This window comes from Lygodium microphyllum, chromosome 4, assembly GCF_053477565.2.
Source record: "Lygodium microphyllum isolate KBCC chromosome 4, Lygodium_microphyllum_v1.1.10, whole genome shotgun sequence".
Classification (NCBI taxonomy): Eukaryota; Viridiplantae; Streptophyta; class Polypodiopsida; order Schizaeales; family Lygodiaceae; genus Lygodium; species Lygodium microphyllum.
Genome location: NC_141138.1, coordinates 87891023 through 87908672, shown reverse-complemented (window position 1 = coordinate 87908672; position 17650 = coordinate 87891023). Strand labels below are relative to the sequence as shown.

At 42.1% G+C, this 17650-nt stretch overlaps 1 protein-coding gene across 2 annotated transcripts in view; it reads left to right on the top strand.

The window, feature by feature from the left end:
• APC2 (anaphase-promoting complex/cyclosome 2) overlaps positions 1-17650 on the top strand; it is an 85675-nt gene that overhangs the window by 50361 nt on the left and 17664 nt on the right. For both annotated transcript variants that reach the window (XM_087676195.1, XM_087676193.1), the window contains one exon: positions 5282-5350. In XM_087676195.1, the coding sequence (XP_087532321.1) occupies positions 5282-5350 (69 nt within the window). The remainder of the gene's footprint in view (positions 1-5281; positions 5351-17650) is intronic.

The following is a 17650-nucleotide window of genomic DNA, read 5'->3' as shown; positions in this document are numbered from 1 at the left end:
ATGTTGATTTGTAGGCTGAAATGGTAGGATAGCAAGTTGAAAATGGAAATTTGGAGGCTCAACAACCAACAAACAATGATCATTGGGTTAGGGGATTGTCTGGGGCTACTAGACAATCTGATAGATTTGTTCGTGGTGCAAACAATGTGGCTGATTATGTCATGTTGATAGACTGTGGTGAACAATCTTGCTTCAAGGAAGCAATGGACATACAAGACAGCAAGAAATGGTATAAAGCCATGTTGTCGGAGATGGACTCTCTTGAGAAAAATGGCACTTGGGACTTGGTGCAGTTGCCTAAAGGGTAGAAAACCCTTCCATGCAAATGGGTTTACAAGATGAAGGTCACTTCTGGTTCCTCGCCAAATGTACAAAGCAAGATTGGTTGCGAAGGGGTACAAGCAAGAAAATGGAGTTGACTTTGATGAGATCTTCTCTCCTGTAGTTAAGATGACTACATTGAGAACCATTTTGGGCTTAGTTGCAGTTGAAGATATGGAGCTTATACAGATGGATGTAAAGACTACATTTTTACATGGTGATTTGCATGAAGACATATATATGTAGCAGCCTGAAGGGTTTGTGGCTAAAGGGAAAGAGGAGATGGTATGTAAACTCAAAAGGAGTTTGTATGGGCTGAAATAAGCACCAAGAGAATGGTATCATAAGTTTGATACATTTATGCAGTCTCAAGGTTTTCATAGAAGTCAAGTGGATCACTGCTTGTATCTTTGTTGGTGTGATAGTATTTAGTGCCTTTGTTGGTGCATGATTCAAGACATGATTAGTGCTTTGAAGACCCTTAACCCAAACTTATGTGCGAGTCCCTTACTCTTAAGCATATATCTGGTCAACTCTATGAGTGTGCGATTTTCTCTTTTAGCCACTCCATTCTATTGAGGTGTCATCCTCATAGTGGCTTGATATGTGATGCCATGCTCAAGCAAAAATGTCTCAAATGCACGAGCTACTCCATTTTGTTGAGTTGTCATCCTACAATGGCTTGATGTGTAATTCCATGCTCAAGCAAAAATGTCTTGAATGCATGAGTCATATGCTTCCCCCCCCTCTATCTATGCATAGAGTCTGCACCTTCAAACTTGTCTCTACTTCCAATTTCGCAATGAAGTCTTTGAAGTACATAGTACATTTGATTTGCGTTCAAACCATACACCCAAGTGTACCTAGGGCAATCATTGATAAATGTAAGGAAATACAAATGACCACTGAGTCCTCTCATCTGCATAAGATTGCACACATTAGACTGTATGAGCTGCATTTTTGGACAACACGCACTTTATCATCCTTCTTAAAGGCAAACTTGTGCATTTTGCCAAAAGGCAATCCTCAGAAGCATGGGGAGGTGGAGTATCCAATGTAGGCAAAGCATCAACCATTTGACACCTATGAAGTGTCATGAAACTAACAAAATTCATGTGACCATAGCAAGCATGCTAGAGCTCTACATCCTAGTTATACCACTTTGGTGTAATATCTTATGCTCACATATATGTTATCAAGACGCTCGATATCGCTATTGGTTTGGATTGGTTCATTTACATTCTCTGTTGTGCGAGAATTTATGCACCAATGAAAATGATTTTATGTTATTTTCTAGAATTTTTGGACTCTCTCTCTCTCTCTCTCTCTCTTTCTAAGCTGAGTTGGCACTTCTTAGATAACCTAAAATCAAATCTAAAATAAGAATACAAAGCATGTTTTCTTAATAAAGCATCCCCATTGTTTGCCCATTCGGTTGCATACCTCAAGTTTCTCGTGTGAACAAAAAAAGGTTGATAGAAAAAGAAAAGAGAGAAATGGATAGGTTTCCCCCAAGGAGTAAGAGTGCTAATGGCTAGAGCATTGTGAAAACTTCTCTCATACGTGTCCAACAAAAGTAGGCCCTTATAGAAGGTACCTAATAATTGAAGAGCGTAGTCAAGCTCTTTATCTTTGACAATGCACTTGTCATCCTCAAAGATGACTTGGAATTCTTGCTTATTGAAAGTTGAAGTGTGAAATGGACAACAAATTCTTTGTGATACCATGTACAAATGAGACATCTAGAAGCATGAAATCTGGGCCGTCTATAGTAGTGATTAGTATTGAACCAATGCCACAAACATCATAATTTTTGTTATTATACATGTAACATGCTTCCTTGCAAGGGATGAATGCAATGATGTGGATAAACATTTCTGTGAAGTGATGTGCTTGGATGTACGATTGTCAAAATACCAAGTATGCTGCGTTTCAGCAGCATTAAATGCACTATCAATCATGGAAGTGTCATAACTGTATGTCAAGAATCCATAGTCCTCTACAAAATTGGCTGTAGCATCCCCATCTTATTTCTTCTTGGCCAACCTTCTCTTGCATTCATCAATGGAATGTTTTGGTTTCTTATAGTAGTGGCATTTCCCCCTTTTCTTTGTCTTACCTATGTCTTGGGCAACCTTGTTAGATGGCTGTCCTATGTCAATCTCTGGCTTATTTTTTTACATACTACTTTACTTTTCCCTTGCCTATATATTTAAAGAGCATGGCTACATCCCTTAACGCATATCAACATTTCTTTGAGTCTGTTCCTCTCATAATAACATACCTTCCAATTCCACAAAAGTAAGGGTTGGTGCTCCCACCCTCAAAGATGAATTCAACAAGGCGTGAAAGCCAAGATAGGACTCTGGGAGTGAATTCAGAGCGACATTCACAATTTCTGCATCCGAAATAGCATCATCAATATTCAAGAGTTGCTCGTGTAAGTCCCACAAGGTGATCAGCAATGCTATCACCCTCATCCATATGTGCATTAGTCAGTTTTCTCCATAAGTAAGAGATTTTGGCTTCATTACAAGTTGCAAGCATGCATTCCAAGACATCCCAAGCTACTTTAGACGTCTTACATCACCATATACGAGGTATGGTAGCTCTCTTAATTGACAAGGCAATCAATGACAAAGCATGTGCATCCTTTGAATACCCTTTCCTTTGATCTAACGTAGGAGGAGCAGGGGCAGCAATAGGAGCAACTACATGTCCTTCAGCACCATGCTGAGGTGTTTAAGGTGCAAGCTCACGCCGTCTTTGCAAATCACTTGCGACATAATTCCAAAGATCCTTCGCAATGAGTAGATTGTGCACCATCAAGCTCCATAGGGGATAGTTGGTGCCTTCTAGATTGTCCTGGTGAGTGAGGACTCACAAAATGTTGCTATGTCCCAGTTGTGATTTGACATTGCTACACATTAATGCACAAATTGAGCAGCCAAACATTTTCAAGCTGAAGTGTGAAATGTACTTAGTTGAGTATCAAAATCCCAACACGGGATACTAAAGCAAGTAGAAACTATCAAAACTTGTCAATCTCCTTGAAAAGTGTGCTCACTTTGCATAAAACAACACCCAATCTACAATCAACAGCAATATAGTGCTGCAGTACATGCACCTCGAGATGCGTGCCAAACATTAAATACAACTACTTAATGCTGAAAATGCCCCAATTTCATTGCAATTTTCCAAATGTATACAAATTTGTCGGCCCAATGTTACATAAACAAGGTAATGTTGTTGGAGTACCTATCCACTACTTTGGGATGCATGCCACGCAAAACCCCCAAATCTTGATGAAGATTTGAGAAATTGCAGAGATTTTATACAGTTTGAAAATTTGATGGAATGCTGCCTCGGGAGGTGTATCAACAGCAATCAGCAACTCCACGGCACCTTGAGATGCATGCTGGATGCGAGAATCACAAAAGCCCCAATTTCTTGTGCAAATCTTGAGGAAATTGTGTAGTATCGGCACTTTAGGTGAAGATGTACATGTAGGACTTTGATTCGGGCAAAAGCCCCAAATCTCTATCGTCTCGAAGGCCAAAGATGTTGGGAACTTTGAAGTCAGTGATGAGCTGAATGTCACACAACAAAACGTTGGGTGTAACAGGCGTTGTTGGCAATAGAGGTGGCAGCATAGCCAGAGAATAGGCGACTATAGTTGTCCAGCTAGTAGCGTAGGGTGACAGGCACCATGGTGGTGGATAGAGGTGGCAGTGGGACCAGGAACAGGCAGGATGGACAACATCGTAGGAGTCAGAGTGGTGTAGATGGTGGTAGGGTGGTGCAAATGGCCAACTTGTGTGTGGCATAGTGCTGATTGCAACACCAGGTTGTGGGACCAGCAGTGGTGTTGCTCCTTGACAATTCAGAGGACAGTGGGAAGGCGGTTGGGCTGTGATAGGTGGTATTGTTGGCAGCAGAATGGCAGGAGTTGGCAGCAGATTTGGCAATAGAATGGCGAATGACAGCATGGCTGGCATAGCTTCTCCCTCTCCTCCTTTACAAGATGTCGAGTTGACTGGTGGCTGAACAGTAGGATCTTGGCAGAGTAGCATTGGCATTGGCTAATGGTGGCTGAAGGGAACCCGCACATGTATGGCTTTGATACCAAATGTTGGAAACTGAACTGGCGATGGAGAGGAGAGCAACGAGAGAGTGAGTAGACACTATGAGCTGAAACGATAGTGTACTTGCTGAACCGAAAGTGATAGAATGAAAATACAACCTTAGGTCTAAGGTAGACCAAACGCCTAACTCAATTGAAGTTAGCTAACTATAGAACTAACTCTAAATGTGGTGACACAACTCATTAACTTAGTTGTGTTCATATTGCAAACTGATTGACTAAAATTGGGTACTGCCCATAGAATTGGCAAATTCTGACAGAGCAGCAACAAAACACAACTTGTAGATGGTGTCTGCTAGTGTAGATTGGCTCGAAACAGTCGCAACAGCAGCAAGTGGGCTGGATGCATGCGCCAACAAGTGAACAGCAGCTTGAATTGAGATATCCTCCGGATGACGGGGTGCGGACGGCAGAGATAGGGTGCCAACAATTTGCAAAACAAGATGGGGCTCAGTGGTGGGCAGCCCATTTACTTATAGATTGATAGGGTGTGGGCCTGTCTAGTGTGACAAGAAATAATGCCAAACTGGATCTTTTGTGATTGATTGTTCTTAGCCTCCTCATTATGAAAATGGGGTAAAAATGCTCACTGCAGGGTGCCTTTATGACTAGTTTGCTCTTACAATGAGCTGTGTGCAGAAAGTCAGTGTCATTTTGTGTTCGTGTTGCACTTGATCTATGTATATCACTAGCAAGGCATGACTTTGGTCGAAATCAAAAATACAGTATTCTCTATTGACATGTTCATGCTGCATGGATGCAATTAAATCTTAAGAGTAATAATGTCAATCTAATATGTCTTAATGTTTGGTGCAGTCTTATGTTCTGGGCATGCTCACAAACTTTGATTCGTTGCCACTTGATCGGGTACATAACATGCTGAAGGTAATATTTTATTTTGGACACGTTATGTCATCTACCTTCTTTCCAAATCTTTATTATGTTTATCATAACTTTATCAGCTATACCCTATTTGTATACAATTCTGCAAAGTAGCTCTGATTCCACTTTTATGTGAGTTGCACCAGAGTTTTTTTACAAATATCTGTCTTGTTGGAATGGAAAAAGGCAATATTGATTTGCACCTCTACGGCTATATATCAAAGTGTAGATAGATAGAGAATGTGCAAGAAGAGAACTATATATGGTTAGGAGATTCTTCCACGTTCATATCAAGGCCACTGTATTGACTGTTGGGTATTTTCTTTTAATTAAATATATGTGGGCACTAAAATTGTTGATTTGTGCATGTTTATGTGCATGATTATGGTAAGCTTAATGTATGTAAGTTTTTTGTGCACTCAAACTGTAGATTTATGTGTGTTTATGTGCATGATTATGGTAGGTTTAATTCGTCGAAGTTTTACATATATAAACCTTAGTTTATGTTTCATAGGTTCAAACCCATTAGCCTTCTTGGTGGGTGAGACCTTTTGAAATCCCCATTCCTAGGAAATATGAGTGTTGCTGGCTTGTAGTGGTGTTTTGGTTCAGTTGCAATGGCTCAATAAATATGACTAGCCTTCTTGGGGTGAGATTATATGAAACTAAATAGCATATAGACCTTATGGAGTACAGCAACCACAAAGAGTGTATAGCATTGGGCCTAAGGTTTGATCCTTTTCCAAAATTGCCCCATTCATCACGCTGCACGGGGGGGGAGAGAGAGAGAGAGAGAGAGCTTTGAAGTTTGAGATCGATGGCGGGGAGACGGACGGCGACCTGCCGTGACCCTTCTGCTGCCGCGGACTGACTCGCTGGCTTCTGCACGTTGACTTGCCCTGTTGCTGCACAGCCCGTCTGACCTGTCTGACCCGTCGCGTGACCTGCCATCTGACCTGCACGTCGACCTGCCCTGTCCTGTTTGCTATCAGACCCGCTATCGCCTGCCAGACGCCATCGCTTGTTCGACCTGTCAGCCCTCGCCTGTCAGACGCCGCCCGCGCCTGTCAGCCGCCGTGGTGCTCGCCCCAGGTAACAACTCGTCTGTGGCAGTGTTTCACAGGGCACACAGATCTTTTCTTCCTCCCAGCGAGAGGCAGCATCCACCGTTCGAGCCTGAGCCTGCGCCTGCGCCCTTGGGTTCTGTGACTTGTGCACGGAGACAGAGCAGCCCTGCCTTTACACACACACACACACACACACACACACACACACACACAGAGAGAGAGAGAGAGAGAGAGAGTGAGTGAGTGAGCGTGAGTGAGACAGCAAGAGAGTGAGAAACAGAGAGGGAGGACAGAAACATGGCTGGCCTGGATATGGCTTTTATCGACTAGACGGTGGCAACCCTTGGTTCGGATTTGGATACGGAGGAACCAGAGGATATGGTTCCTTGCACAGAGGAGATGCCTCCCGGTTTTGACTTTCCGCCTGCGGGCAAACGCTCCAAGCATACTTCCGATGAGACAATGGGTCATCAGGAACGTTCCTATGCGCAGGTGGCCTCTGACTTTGGGGATTCGCAGGAGATTGACTGGGAACATTTGCTGGAGTTTGCCAATACTCTGCTTGGCGATTATGTCCAGCATAATCATGAAGCTTTTTTTGACGTGGGAATTGAAGATGTTCTGGAAGCTACGGTGGACCCGAAAACTGTCTTGCGCTCTTTTTCGGTGTTTTATGGCCATGCAGTTATACTCTTCTTCATTGGCAGGATCCCAGTGCTTTTCCATATTCGCCAGTGGCTGCACTATTTACTACAAGGGGAGTGTGTTGAGGAGATCTTTCTTAGGCCCCGAGGCTTCTATGAGGTGCTACTGAAATCAGAGAAGCATCGGGTTGAGCTCCTGTCCAAACTACCATTGTTCTTTGATCGCCGTCTGGTCCATGTTGTGCCATGGCGCCCTATGGCAGACTTTCAGTGCCTGCTTCAGCGTGAATGCCCGGTGTGGGTTGAAGTGGAAAATTGTCCGGTTGTCTATTGGCCTTTGTTAAAGGATGCCATCGCTGTAGTGGGAACGGTGCTAGTTCCCCCAAGCCTAACGACCATGAATCGCAACCGTTTGTGTATGTTATGGGACACTGCCAGGAAAAGGCCTGCGTGGCTTCGCCTTAATTGCTCTGGCATGCATCCTTTGCACTTTCGCTTGAAATGGGGCAACTTTGCAGGACACTGCTTTTCGTGTGGAAAATTGGGGCATTTCATGGCCGATTGCCCAGAGCGGCAGCCGTCTTCAGAAGATGTGCATGTTGTGCTGCCTATGGATGATATGGTGCTCGATGCTCCGTCACAGGAGGCCACCGAGCCACCTAAGGTGTTGGATAAAGGCTTTGCCTTTAGGGGAACATTGTCGCATAAAATGGCCCATGTCGTAGATGGTTGCTTGTAATAAAGCTAAATTCCACAGCAAGCTTTTAAACTGAGAATACAAGAAATAGACATAAAATGTAAAGTAGCCATAGCCAAGGTGGCTTGGCAAGAAATGATATTACCAATGTTGGTTGAGAATCAAATGATGAGAGGCTGCAGCAAGGTATGCATCCCAAGCTATGGTGGCCAAGAGTATTCACCCTCTTAGATGGTGGGAGGTTGAAACCTCAAACAAGTAATGTTTGTAAAATGGCAAAAAGATGCTACACATGTTATACCTCCACCTTTTATACTTACCCTAGACTAAGGCATTTATGCTAGGCAAATACAATTACCTTTTACGAAAAGAGAGAGAGAGAGAGAAAGAAAGAAAGAAAGAAAGTTATATTAATGTCTTCTAAAGACCAAAACTGGCCTATGAGACAAACTGTGATACAACTGATGAGGTCCAGCTATCCAAAATAAAAGTGTTGAATGAAAAGCTAAAAACTGGAAACTGAAAATATGGTGTTGTGAGTGTGATAAGTGTCGTGTATGTGTATGTGCGTATGTAGCTCTGGTACTCCAGATAATGGCTACAAAAGGGGGAACAAATGTCGGCTGTGATAGGGGAACAACTGTCGGCTGTGATAAAGTGGTGCGATGTGTATATGTAACAGATGCAGGGAGATATACTATCCTGGGATGTAGTAGCAATCGTCAAAGTCGCTAATAGCAGGTGATCCCTCTTGGATACAGGATGTGGTACATCGGCGGTGGAGAAAGAGTAAACTGGAGATATGAGATCCAATGTGTCGAGTGTCGTCGGATCTCAGTCTGCTGTCGATGTAGATCAAGAATCCTCCGGATCTCCTGTCGGTGTGGCTGTGGGGTCCGAAACCCACGGATCCTCGTGCGGCGTCGGGTACGCTGGTCCTCAGCCTGCTGTAGTGTGAGCCCGGAGGTCTGGCTGGAGGCGGGTACAGTAGCTCTCACTCTGTCTGTCTGAAATAACTGTGTAATAGTCGTCTGGGTGGGCTCCTCTCTGACTGGGACCCGCTATGTGCTCTGCTCTTTGATGTGCCATGCCTCTCCCAGAAAACGGCCAAATGATCTCTGATCCATATCAGTCATATATCCCTGAAGTGAGCTGCTCAATGTATATCTAGATCTCAACTCTGAGTATGCCGGGCATCTGAGAACAAAATGCTCCTCACTCTCCACCTCTGATCTGCAAAGGGGGCATATCCTCTCCTCTCGTGGGATGCCACTGGCTCTGCCACTCTCAATCATAAGCTGATGTGATGATACCCTGAGCTGTCCAATAAGAACTCTCAATCGATGTGGCATATAGATCTGCATATATCTCGGAATCTCTATGAATCCCTGCTCTGATATGCTCAAGAACTGTGTATAATAATGTGCCATCTTCGATGGCAGTGGCTGTGCAGGACTGACCCATGTCCTCTGTATATAAATATGCCATATCTCCTGTCTGATGACTCTGTTCCTCTCAGAGAGAGAGAGGGTGTAAGTGGGAGTCTGAGTATTATATAGAAGATGTGGGAGTCTATCAATGTCCAGCCCATGTCTATCAAACCAAGCTCTAGTCTGTGCATACCATGATGTGGTATCCCCCGCTCGAGCCATCTCCTGAGATGCCATATATGCTCTGTATGCAATGCGATCTCTGTCCATATCCTGAAATCTGTGTAGGAAGCAGACTGTTTGAAATAATGCCTCGACTAGCCTGTGTCCTCGAGAAAGTCCCTGAAGCTGCTGTAAAGGTGACTCCCAAATATACATATGATCCAGTGACCTCAATACTCCCTCCTGCTGCCATGAAAATACTTTGTCTGCGTATCTGAGCTGATGTATGGAATATAAGAACCTTGGTTTTACCAAGGTTCACTGTCATGCCTCTCTGTATGCAAAAATCATCCAATGCTAATAAATGCTGCTGTAATCCCTGAGCTGAATCTGAGACCAACACAATGTCATTTGCATATAGTAAGATATGAACTGTGGCTCCACTGAGATCTATACCTCCACCGGCTCGCTGTTGAATAAACTCTGCTATCTCATCAATGTATAGCCCAAATAGAGTCGGTGAAAGTGGGCATCCTTGTTTCACACCAATGGTGCTCACAAGGGGATCCGATATACCTCCCGGACATTTGACTTTGCTAGTAACCCGCTCATATAGTGTATAAATACCCCACATCATGTCATCATCCACCCCCAGATCAAGTAGGCGTCTGAAAAGCCTCTCTCTCGGAACCATGTCAAAGGCTTTGCGGAAATCCACAAAGCAACAATACAATCTCTGTTTCTTCACTCGTGTCTGGTCGATCAGACAACGGAGAGTGAAGATGTGGTCTATGGTAGAAAATGCCCGTCTGAACCCTGCCTGTCCGGGTGTGCGCATGCACTCTCTCTCTGCCAGCATGCTGAGCTCCTCCTCCATCACCGTGCCATAAAGTTTGGCCAAAACTGGCCCAATCATGATGGTCCTATATGTGTTAGGATCCATAGGATCCCCTGACTTGTGGATAGGTACAATTGTGTGCTCTGTCCACGAGTCAGGGAGCCCCTCAGACAATGCACGGTTGAAGAGGTGAGCAATGAGTGGAGCCAATGTGTCTCTGCCATATATAATATGCTCTGCCTGAAGATCAAACTGGTCTCGAGCTCGGCCATGCTGTAACCGTGAGATAGCATGTTTCACCATACTAGTGGTGAAAAAGGATGAAATACCCGGTCTCGGTGTACATGGTGTGGGTATCAGCGGCTGTGCGGGTACATGATATAAACTCTGTGCGTAGTCCAGCATGTTAGACAGACCCCCTATCCATACGAATCATGAAGTACTGCAGAATTTGCAAAATGGATTGCGAGTAAGGTTGGAGGGGGCCCTTGCTTGAGAAAACTCAAGATGGCAAGAGTGATGTAGAAACATCCGGCCTCATATTAATGAGCCAAATCAGGGACCCAACCAATCCGTTACTAGACTTTTTGCATGTTAGGTCTTGGACCCTAGGTCCATGGTGCAAGAATTAACCGTATTTGAAGGCTTTGAAATGAGTGATGGATGGCCTTTGTCCAAAATAAGCTTCACAAGGAGTGATTAGACAATAACAATTGTTTTTGCAGATGTTAGAATTTGCTAATTCTATCGGCACTACCCAATGTTTTAGAGTTAGTTCTAGAGTTGAACTAACTCTAGTTGAGTTAGGGATATGTCTAACCTACTTAAGACCTATTGTACTTTCATTCTATCATTCTAGCACTTGTATCTTTGGAGTGTAGAACTGCTGCCCACTCTTGCTAATTGTGTCGTGTTCACTTTCTCTCTCTTTCTCCATTTTCAACATTTGGTATCAAAACTAAACACATGGGTTCTCCCTCTCCATTGCTCAGCCGATGCCACCCATGCCTACTCAGTTGACAAAGGAAAAAGAGCTACTGTTTTGGAGGGAGGAACTGTTGTTTTGGAAGAGAAGTTGTTGTTTTGGAGGTGCTGTTGCTGTTGTCAACTTGCACATAGTTCCATACGCAGTCTTGCACACGATCCTGTTCACATAGCCTCTGTCAGCCGTGCTCATGATATTCTCAGCCCTACCTGCTATTTTCTTAGCCTTGCTCGTCATTTTTTCAACACTGCCCATCATTTTCTGCAGACCTGAGAAAAAAGATAGAAACCTTAAATTTTCAAAGTTATGGGTTTTTGAAAATTTCTGCAATTTCTCATCCATCTTGCTCTTCTTATACCCAATTTCGAAGAAAGATTCAATTTTTGACATTCCATGCCAAGAAATTTAGGGATTTTCGACCGACTTTTCCAATTTCTAAAATTTCCTAAAATTTCTTTGAGGAAATTTGGGGCTTTTACCCGGTTTGAGTTCATGTGCATGAATCTTTATAAAAATTGTTAACATTGCACAATTTCTTCGACATTGGTTTGAGAAATTTGGAGCATTTCAGTATTTTGGCTGAGATACATATCACAATGTGCATTATAGCTATTGGCTATTGTCGACACATCTTCGGAGTTGTCATTTCTAGAGAACTTTGGATTGTAAGATATAAAATTTTCAATTTCTTTGAAATTTTATGAAGAAATTTTAAACTTTTATCCGACACACATTTTAAGACAGAAAATAGATAATACAACAATGACTTGTTGTGATAGTTAGATTTGGTATTAACATTTGGGAAAATTTAGTGAAAATAACATCAAATTATTGTAAACTATATCTTTGGGCTTGCATTTTAGGGCATGTGCAGTACAATAGTGCATTGTTGTCATTTGTAGGGTGAATGCTGGTTTGTGTAACATTGGGCACATTTGGCAAGATTTGTGACAACTTAGTACTTGCATTCTAATCTAGTGGGGATTTTTGGTACTTGGAAGAGTACATTCTATACTTTAGCATCGAAGTATTTAGTTGCTAATTTTTGTGTGTCATTGATAACATGGCACGTCAAGGGCATAATGATCAGAGTAGTATCCTTGGTGTCCTCACTTAGCAGGACAAGCTTGATGGCACAAACTACTTGTTGTGGAGTTTGATGGTACGCAGCCTTCTAGTGGTGAAGGATTTGTGGGACTATGTCAATGGTGATGTGCAGTGACTAGGAGGACTTGCACTTCAAACACATCAGCGTAATGCTAGAGGAGAGGTTGTTGGTGCTTCTGCTATTGTCCCTCCTCCCCTCCCCCTCCTACCGAGGATCAGTGGAGGTGGGGCTATCATTTTACATATTCGGTCTTTTAGGACCTCAAAAGTTGCTTGGAATGCAGTTGAGTGCATCTTTGTAGCACGTAATGAGGCTAGGCTATCTTATCTCGGCAAAGAGCTGGCTAATGTGAACATGGATGAGGGTGATAGTATGAGAGATCGCCTTAGTGTCTCTAAGGGGGCGAAGCAGTCCTTTATATTTGTGGAGTTGAAAAGCCTCTTGTTGCAAGAGGAACATACTCGGAAGAATATTGCATTGCGTTTGGGTAATGTGGCTATGCTCTCAAAGTACAAAGGCAAAGGGAAAGTCAAGCAAAATATAAAATGAACAAAAGGTTGATGTTAGAAAGCCATTATGTAAGGTTGTCCAAGACATAGAAAAGTCCAAGAAAAAGGGGGGAAAATCATTAGTGCAAAAACCATGGTCATTATATTGATGAATGCATGAATCAATTGGCCAAAGAGAATGACTCGGTTTTGGTTGTCTAGAAGACATCAACCAAGAAATCTATTGATGGTGAAGCCTTAGTCAACTTTGTGGAGGACTATGCATTTTCTACATGTTGTTTTGATTCTTTGACGGCTGATTCAGCATTTAATGTTGATGAAATATAGCGCACATGGTATTTGGACAATGGGGTGTCAAAGCATATTACTTCTAGAAAGTCTCTTTATCTCTTTGTATTCAGACCTTGTTGCGAAGTGTGTTACATGTGCGAACAACAGTAGTTGTGATGTATGTGGCATTGGTTCAATCACGATTACTACTGTAGATGGTTCCGATTTCATGCTTCTGGATGTTTTGTTTGTGCTTGGCATTACAAAGAATTTGTTGTCTATATCTGCTTTTAATAAGCATGGCTTTCAAGTCATCTTTGAGGATGATAAATGTATTGCTAGAGATAGAGAGACAAACTATGTACTCAAGCTATTCGACACCTTGTATAAGGGTCTCTTTTTGTTGGATATGCATGATATACACTCTCATGATGCTCTTGCAATCAATACTCTGTCGCCCACAACACAGAATGTAGAGCTATGGCATACCCGTTATGGACATATGAGTGGTAGTTTGATGACCCTTTAGAGGTGTTAGATGGTAGATGCATTGCCTCTAGTGGAGACCCCACCTCCTGTGCATGAGAGGAATGTATTTTGGGCAAAATGCACAGGTTTACTTTCAAGAAAGATGGTGTAGTTCGTGCTGTCCAGAAAATGTAGTTTATTCACTCCGATATCTATGGTCCCATGAGGACACGTGCACTTGTGGTTCATCTTTATTTTGTCACCTTTATTAATGACTAATCTCGATATACATCGATGCATGGGTTGAAAGAAAAATTTGATATGTTTATGCATTTTAATATCTTGTTGCAAAGCTTGAGGTTGAAACTGGTTTGAAAGTGCAAACACTTCACACGGATTTGTTGGGGGGGGGGGGGGGGGGAGTACATGTCTCGTGCTTTTGAGACATATTTGATTGACAATGACATTACATATTACACCACTATAAGAATGACACCTCAGCAAAATGGTGTTGTTGAAAGGAAAATTGGACACTTAAGGAGATGACTTGTTGTATACAGAAAAGCAAGGGGCTGCTATATAAATTTGGGTTAGAAGGCCTTCAATGTGCGTCTTTGGACCTAAAGAGGATAATATTGCAGATTTCAAGGCTGAATTAAATCATGCATTGCTATGTGAGATATGGGTTGCCTACACTACTATTTAGGGATTGATTTTACTCAAAATCAACATGGCATTATCATGTCATAGTCACAGTATGTGGACAAGCTTTTATATAGGTAAACATGCAAGATTGCAAACCTATGTGCACTCCCATGGAGCTAGGTTGAAAGCTGTCCATGCATGATGGTGAAGAGATGTTTGATGTTGCAAATTATAGCCAATGTATTATTTATCTTTGTAACATACACTATTTTTCTAGCTCACCAACTTTCGCTATAATTAGAGATTGTAGCCCTACCAACCTCAAAAGCCTCCTATGACTATAACCTAAGAAAAATCGAGCAAGGTGAAAGAGCTTCTTACCTGTTGCTTGGTTGCCTTCTTTTGTGCTCCGACACCTTCACCTTAGTTTTCAATGAAGCTCCGCACAACCATGGAACGTCTCTGATATCATGAAAACAGACAATGTTGCCCTAACATTCAGTATGCAATATCTTAGGTGAACTAGGATATGCATAGCCCATTGGTAAATTGTTCAATGGATCTTGAGATATTTGCAAGGTACTCAGTCACATGCATTATTATTTCCTGGGGGAGGGGAGACTTGCATTTATAGGCTTACAGTGATTCAGATTGGGCAGGTGATACAGACACTAGGTAGTCTACTAGTGAACATTGTTTCTCTTAGGGCAATTGATGCATTTTCATTGCTAAGTAAGAAACAACCTATAGCGGCTACCTCCTCTTGTGAGGCTAAGTATAGGGCACCCTTCACTATAATAGTGGAATGTGTATGGCTGCATAGATTGTTGACCAATCTACATATTTCTTTGAAGGATCCTATACCCATTCTTTGTGATAGTTAGAGTACTCTATTGCGGTCACACAAAATCTTGTGTTTTATGCTCTCACGAAACACATTGAGGTACATTACCATTATATCAAAGAGAGGTACTATGCAAGAGAGATTAGTTTGATGTATGTCTCTACACAGGAGAATGTTGCAGACATTTTCACCAAAGCATTTCCTCGTGAGAAATTTGACGCTTTTCAAAAGTCCTTGAACTTGCCACCCTTTGGTAATTGATCTTCTTGTACTTCTACCACGTTGGCATTGCAAGGGGCGGTATTAGAATTTGCCAATTCTACGGGTAGTGCCCAATGTTTTGGTTAGTTGGTTTGTGGTGTGAACACAACTACATTAATAAGTTGTGTCACCACTTCTAGAGTTAGTTTTAGAGTTAAGTTAACACAAGTTGAGTTAGGGATAGCTCTAACTTACTTAAGACCTATTGTACTTGCATTCTATCATTCTAGCACTTGCATCTTTTGAGTGTGGAACTGTTGGCCTCTCTTGCTAATTGTTTTGTGTTTACTTTCTCTCTCTTCCTCCATTTCCAACGAATGTGATGTGGTGGATGTTGTCTCAGCCTAAAGGATGAGGTAGCCCTAATGATTAAGCTTAGAGCGAGCCACCTTCAAATAGTTTGGTTTTGTTTTGTTTCTTAACTACAACATGCTTTGATGATCTATCAACATTGATATACCCTATTTGAATTCCATGGGAAAAACACTAATATTGATTCTGATTAGATGTGAACTCATCATGATAGTGTGCTCCCATTGACCGTGAGTAATTTGCCTCTCCACTATACTTGTTCAATAACAAAACCTCTAAAATGCCTTAAGAGCACACAATAACTTATTAGCAAGCAACATGAAGTAGATAGCCCATATGGGCCATAGATATTCATTTGGACAAGTTGAAGACGAGTAGGAACTATGTGGTGGGAAAGACATCTCTATGATGCTTGCCCCATATTCATTTGAAATAAGCTACCGGTAGCATGGTCTGAAGATAGCCCTTCCACAAAGAGAAATGAATACAAAACCAAGGACAAAGCACACAAAATCTATGTGTATGGCTCTGCCATTGATCTCAAAAATTGAAAGAAACCACAATTCTTGCTCTTAATAATGAACAAATTCATCATCTTCATTATCCTTCATAGCTTCCATTGCACAAAAGTGAAGACGAAGGGGAAAAGGGAAAGAGAGAAAAACTTTTTGCACTGAGGAGAGAGGAGAGGGAAAGATTGGCACCATACAAAAGGAGAATGTGGGATCTTGGAAGGAAGGGGAGAAAGAGGCACATAATTAGTTGTGCACTCCACCCCACCTTTTTGCCAAAAGACACCAACACCCCTTCATATTTTTATTATTTCTTTAAATTTTGATACATTTGCATTCACAAGGCTGTGGCCTTCACATTTTAATTCTTTCTAGCACTTTACAAATGCATGCATGTACACTTTAATATATACCATTTATTTATGATGGATGTGCCCCCCTTATGTAAGTTCTCCTTTTGGTGATTTTGTAACATTGTGAGTATAAATCTCTTTACAAAAAAATAGAAATGCGATGCATGCATGAATGTTTTCATGCCTTGTTTTTTTGCTTCTTTGGGTGCCATCATTTCCTTCCACACTAAAATGTGAAGTGTCCTCGCAAACCTTGTCAAAGAAGAGCCATTGTCAAACATAACAAATTGATGAAACTGTTAGCAAAACAACTTGGATGATGAGGCCTAGCCTTGGTAGGGTATAGGGACTCGAAATCCACAACCACCAAAGTAAGGGAAATCTTGTCTCAATCACTCTCATGCTGAGAAACTTGCATATTCTCTAGAAAATAGGGTTCAATCTTCCACATGGATCATGAGAACAACTTCTCCATCAAATTTCTTAGCTGGTGAAGGCAGCCTTGGTGTCTAGTTGTTCACATATAGATGGAAGGGAGATTAAAACCCAAATGTGAACCATAAAGGGTCTTCATATGGAAATAAAGGAATGGTGCCCATATCACGAATTGGTAGTATAAACTTGTCACTTGATAGATCCCCTTTGTCTTGCAAATTCTAAAACTAATGTGTGTGGGGAGTCATATATAGTTTTGGCTAAGGAACATGCTATATAACGGCATGCCAACAATCTGGCTCACTCTTCAATGAACTCAATGTCTACAATTCCAAGAGGAGAATCTTATGGAAAGGTATTCTCTTTGGGCATAGTGAATACAAAGCAACTTTGCACATCAGTCATTATGACACCTTCATGCTTGTAATCTTGTCCAAGAAAACTAGGCTTTCCACGCAAGGTTCACACACCAAGAGCATCAACATCACAATACTCTACGAGTCCAAGCAAAGTGGGCAAGTAGAATCCCTTGGACCACCTTTGGGGAGATCTCAAATTTGAGATACTTGCAACACGTAAGGATCAACACCACCAACTGCCTCCACACATGAGCACACTTCTAGTCACTTGGCTTGAAATGTGAGCAAGTATGGCCTTCTTTAACTCCATAGCTCCACGAACTTCTTTCTTCAAACACCGCCTTAGGCATCTGCTCCTCCACATCAACAACTTTGGCCTACAACCACCTCCACAAGAAGTTACA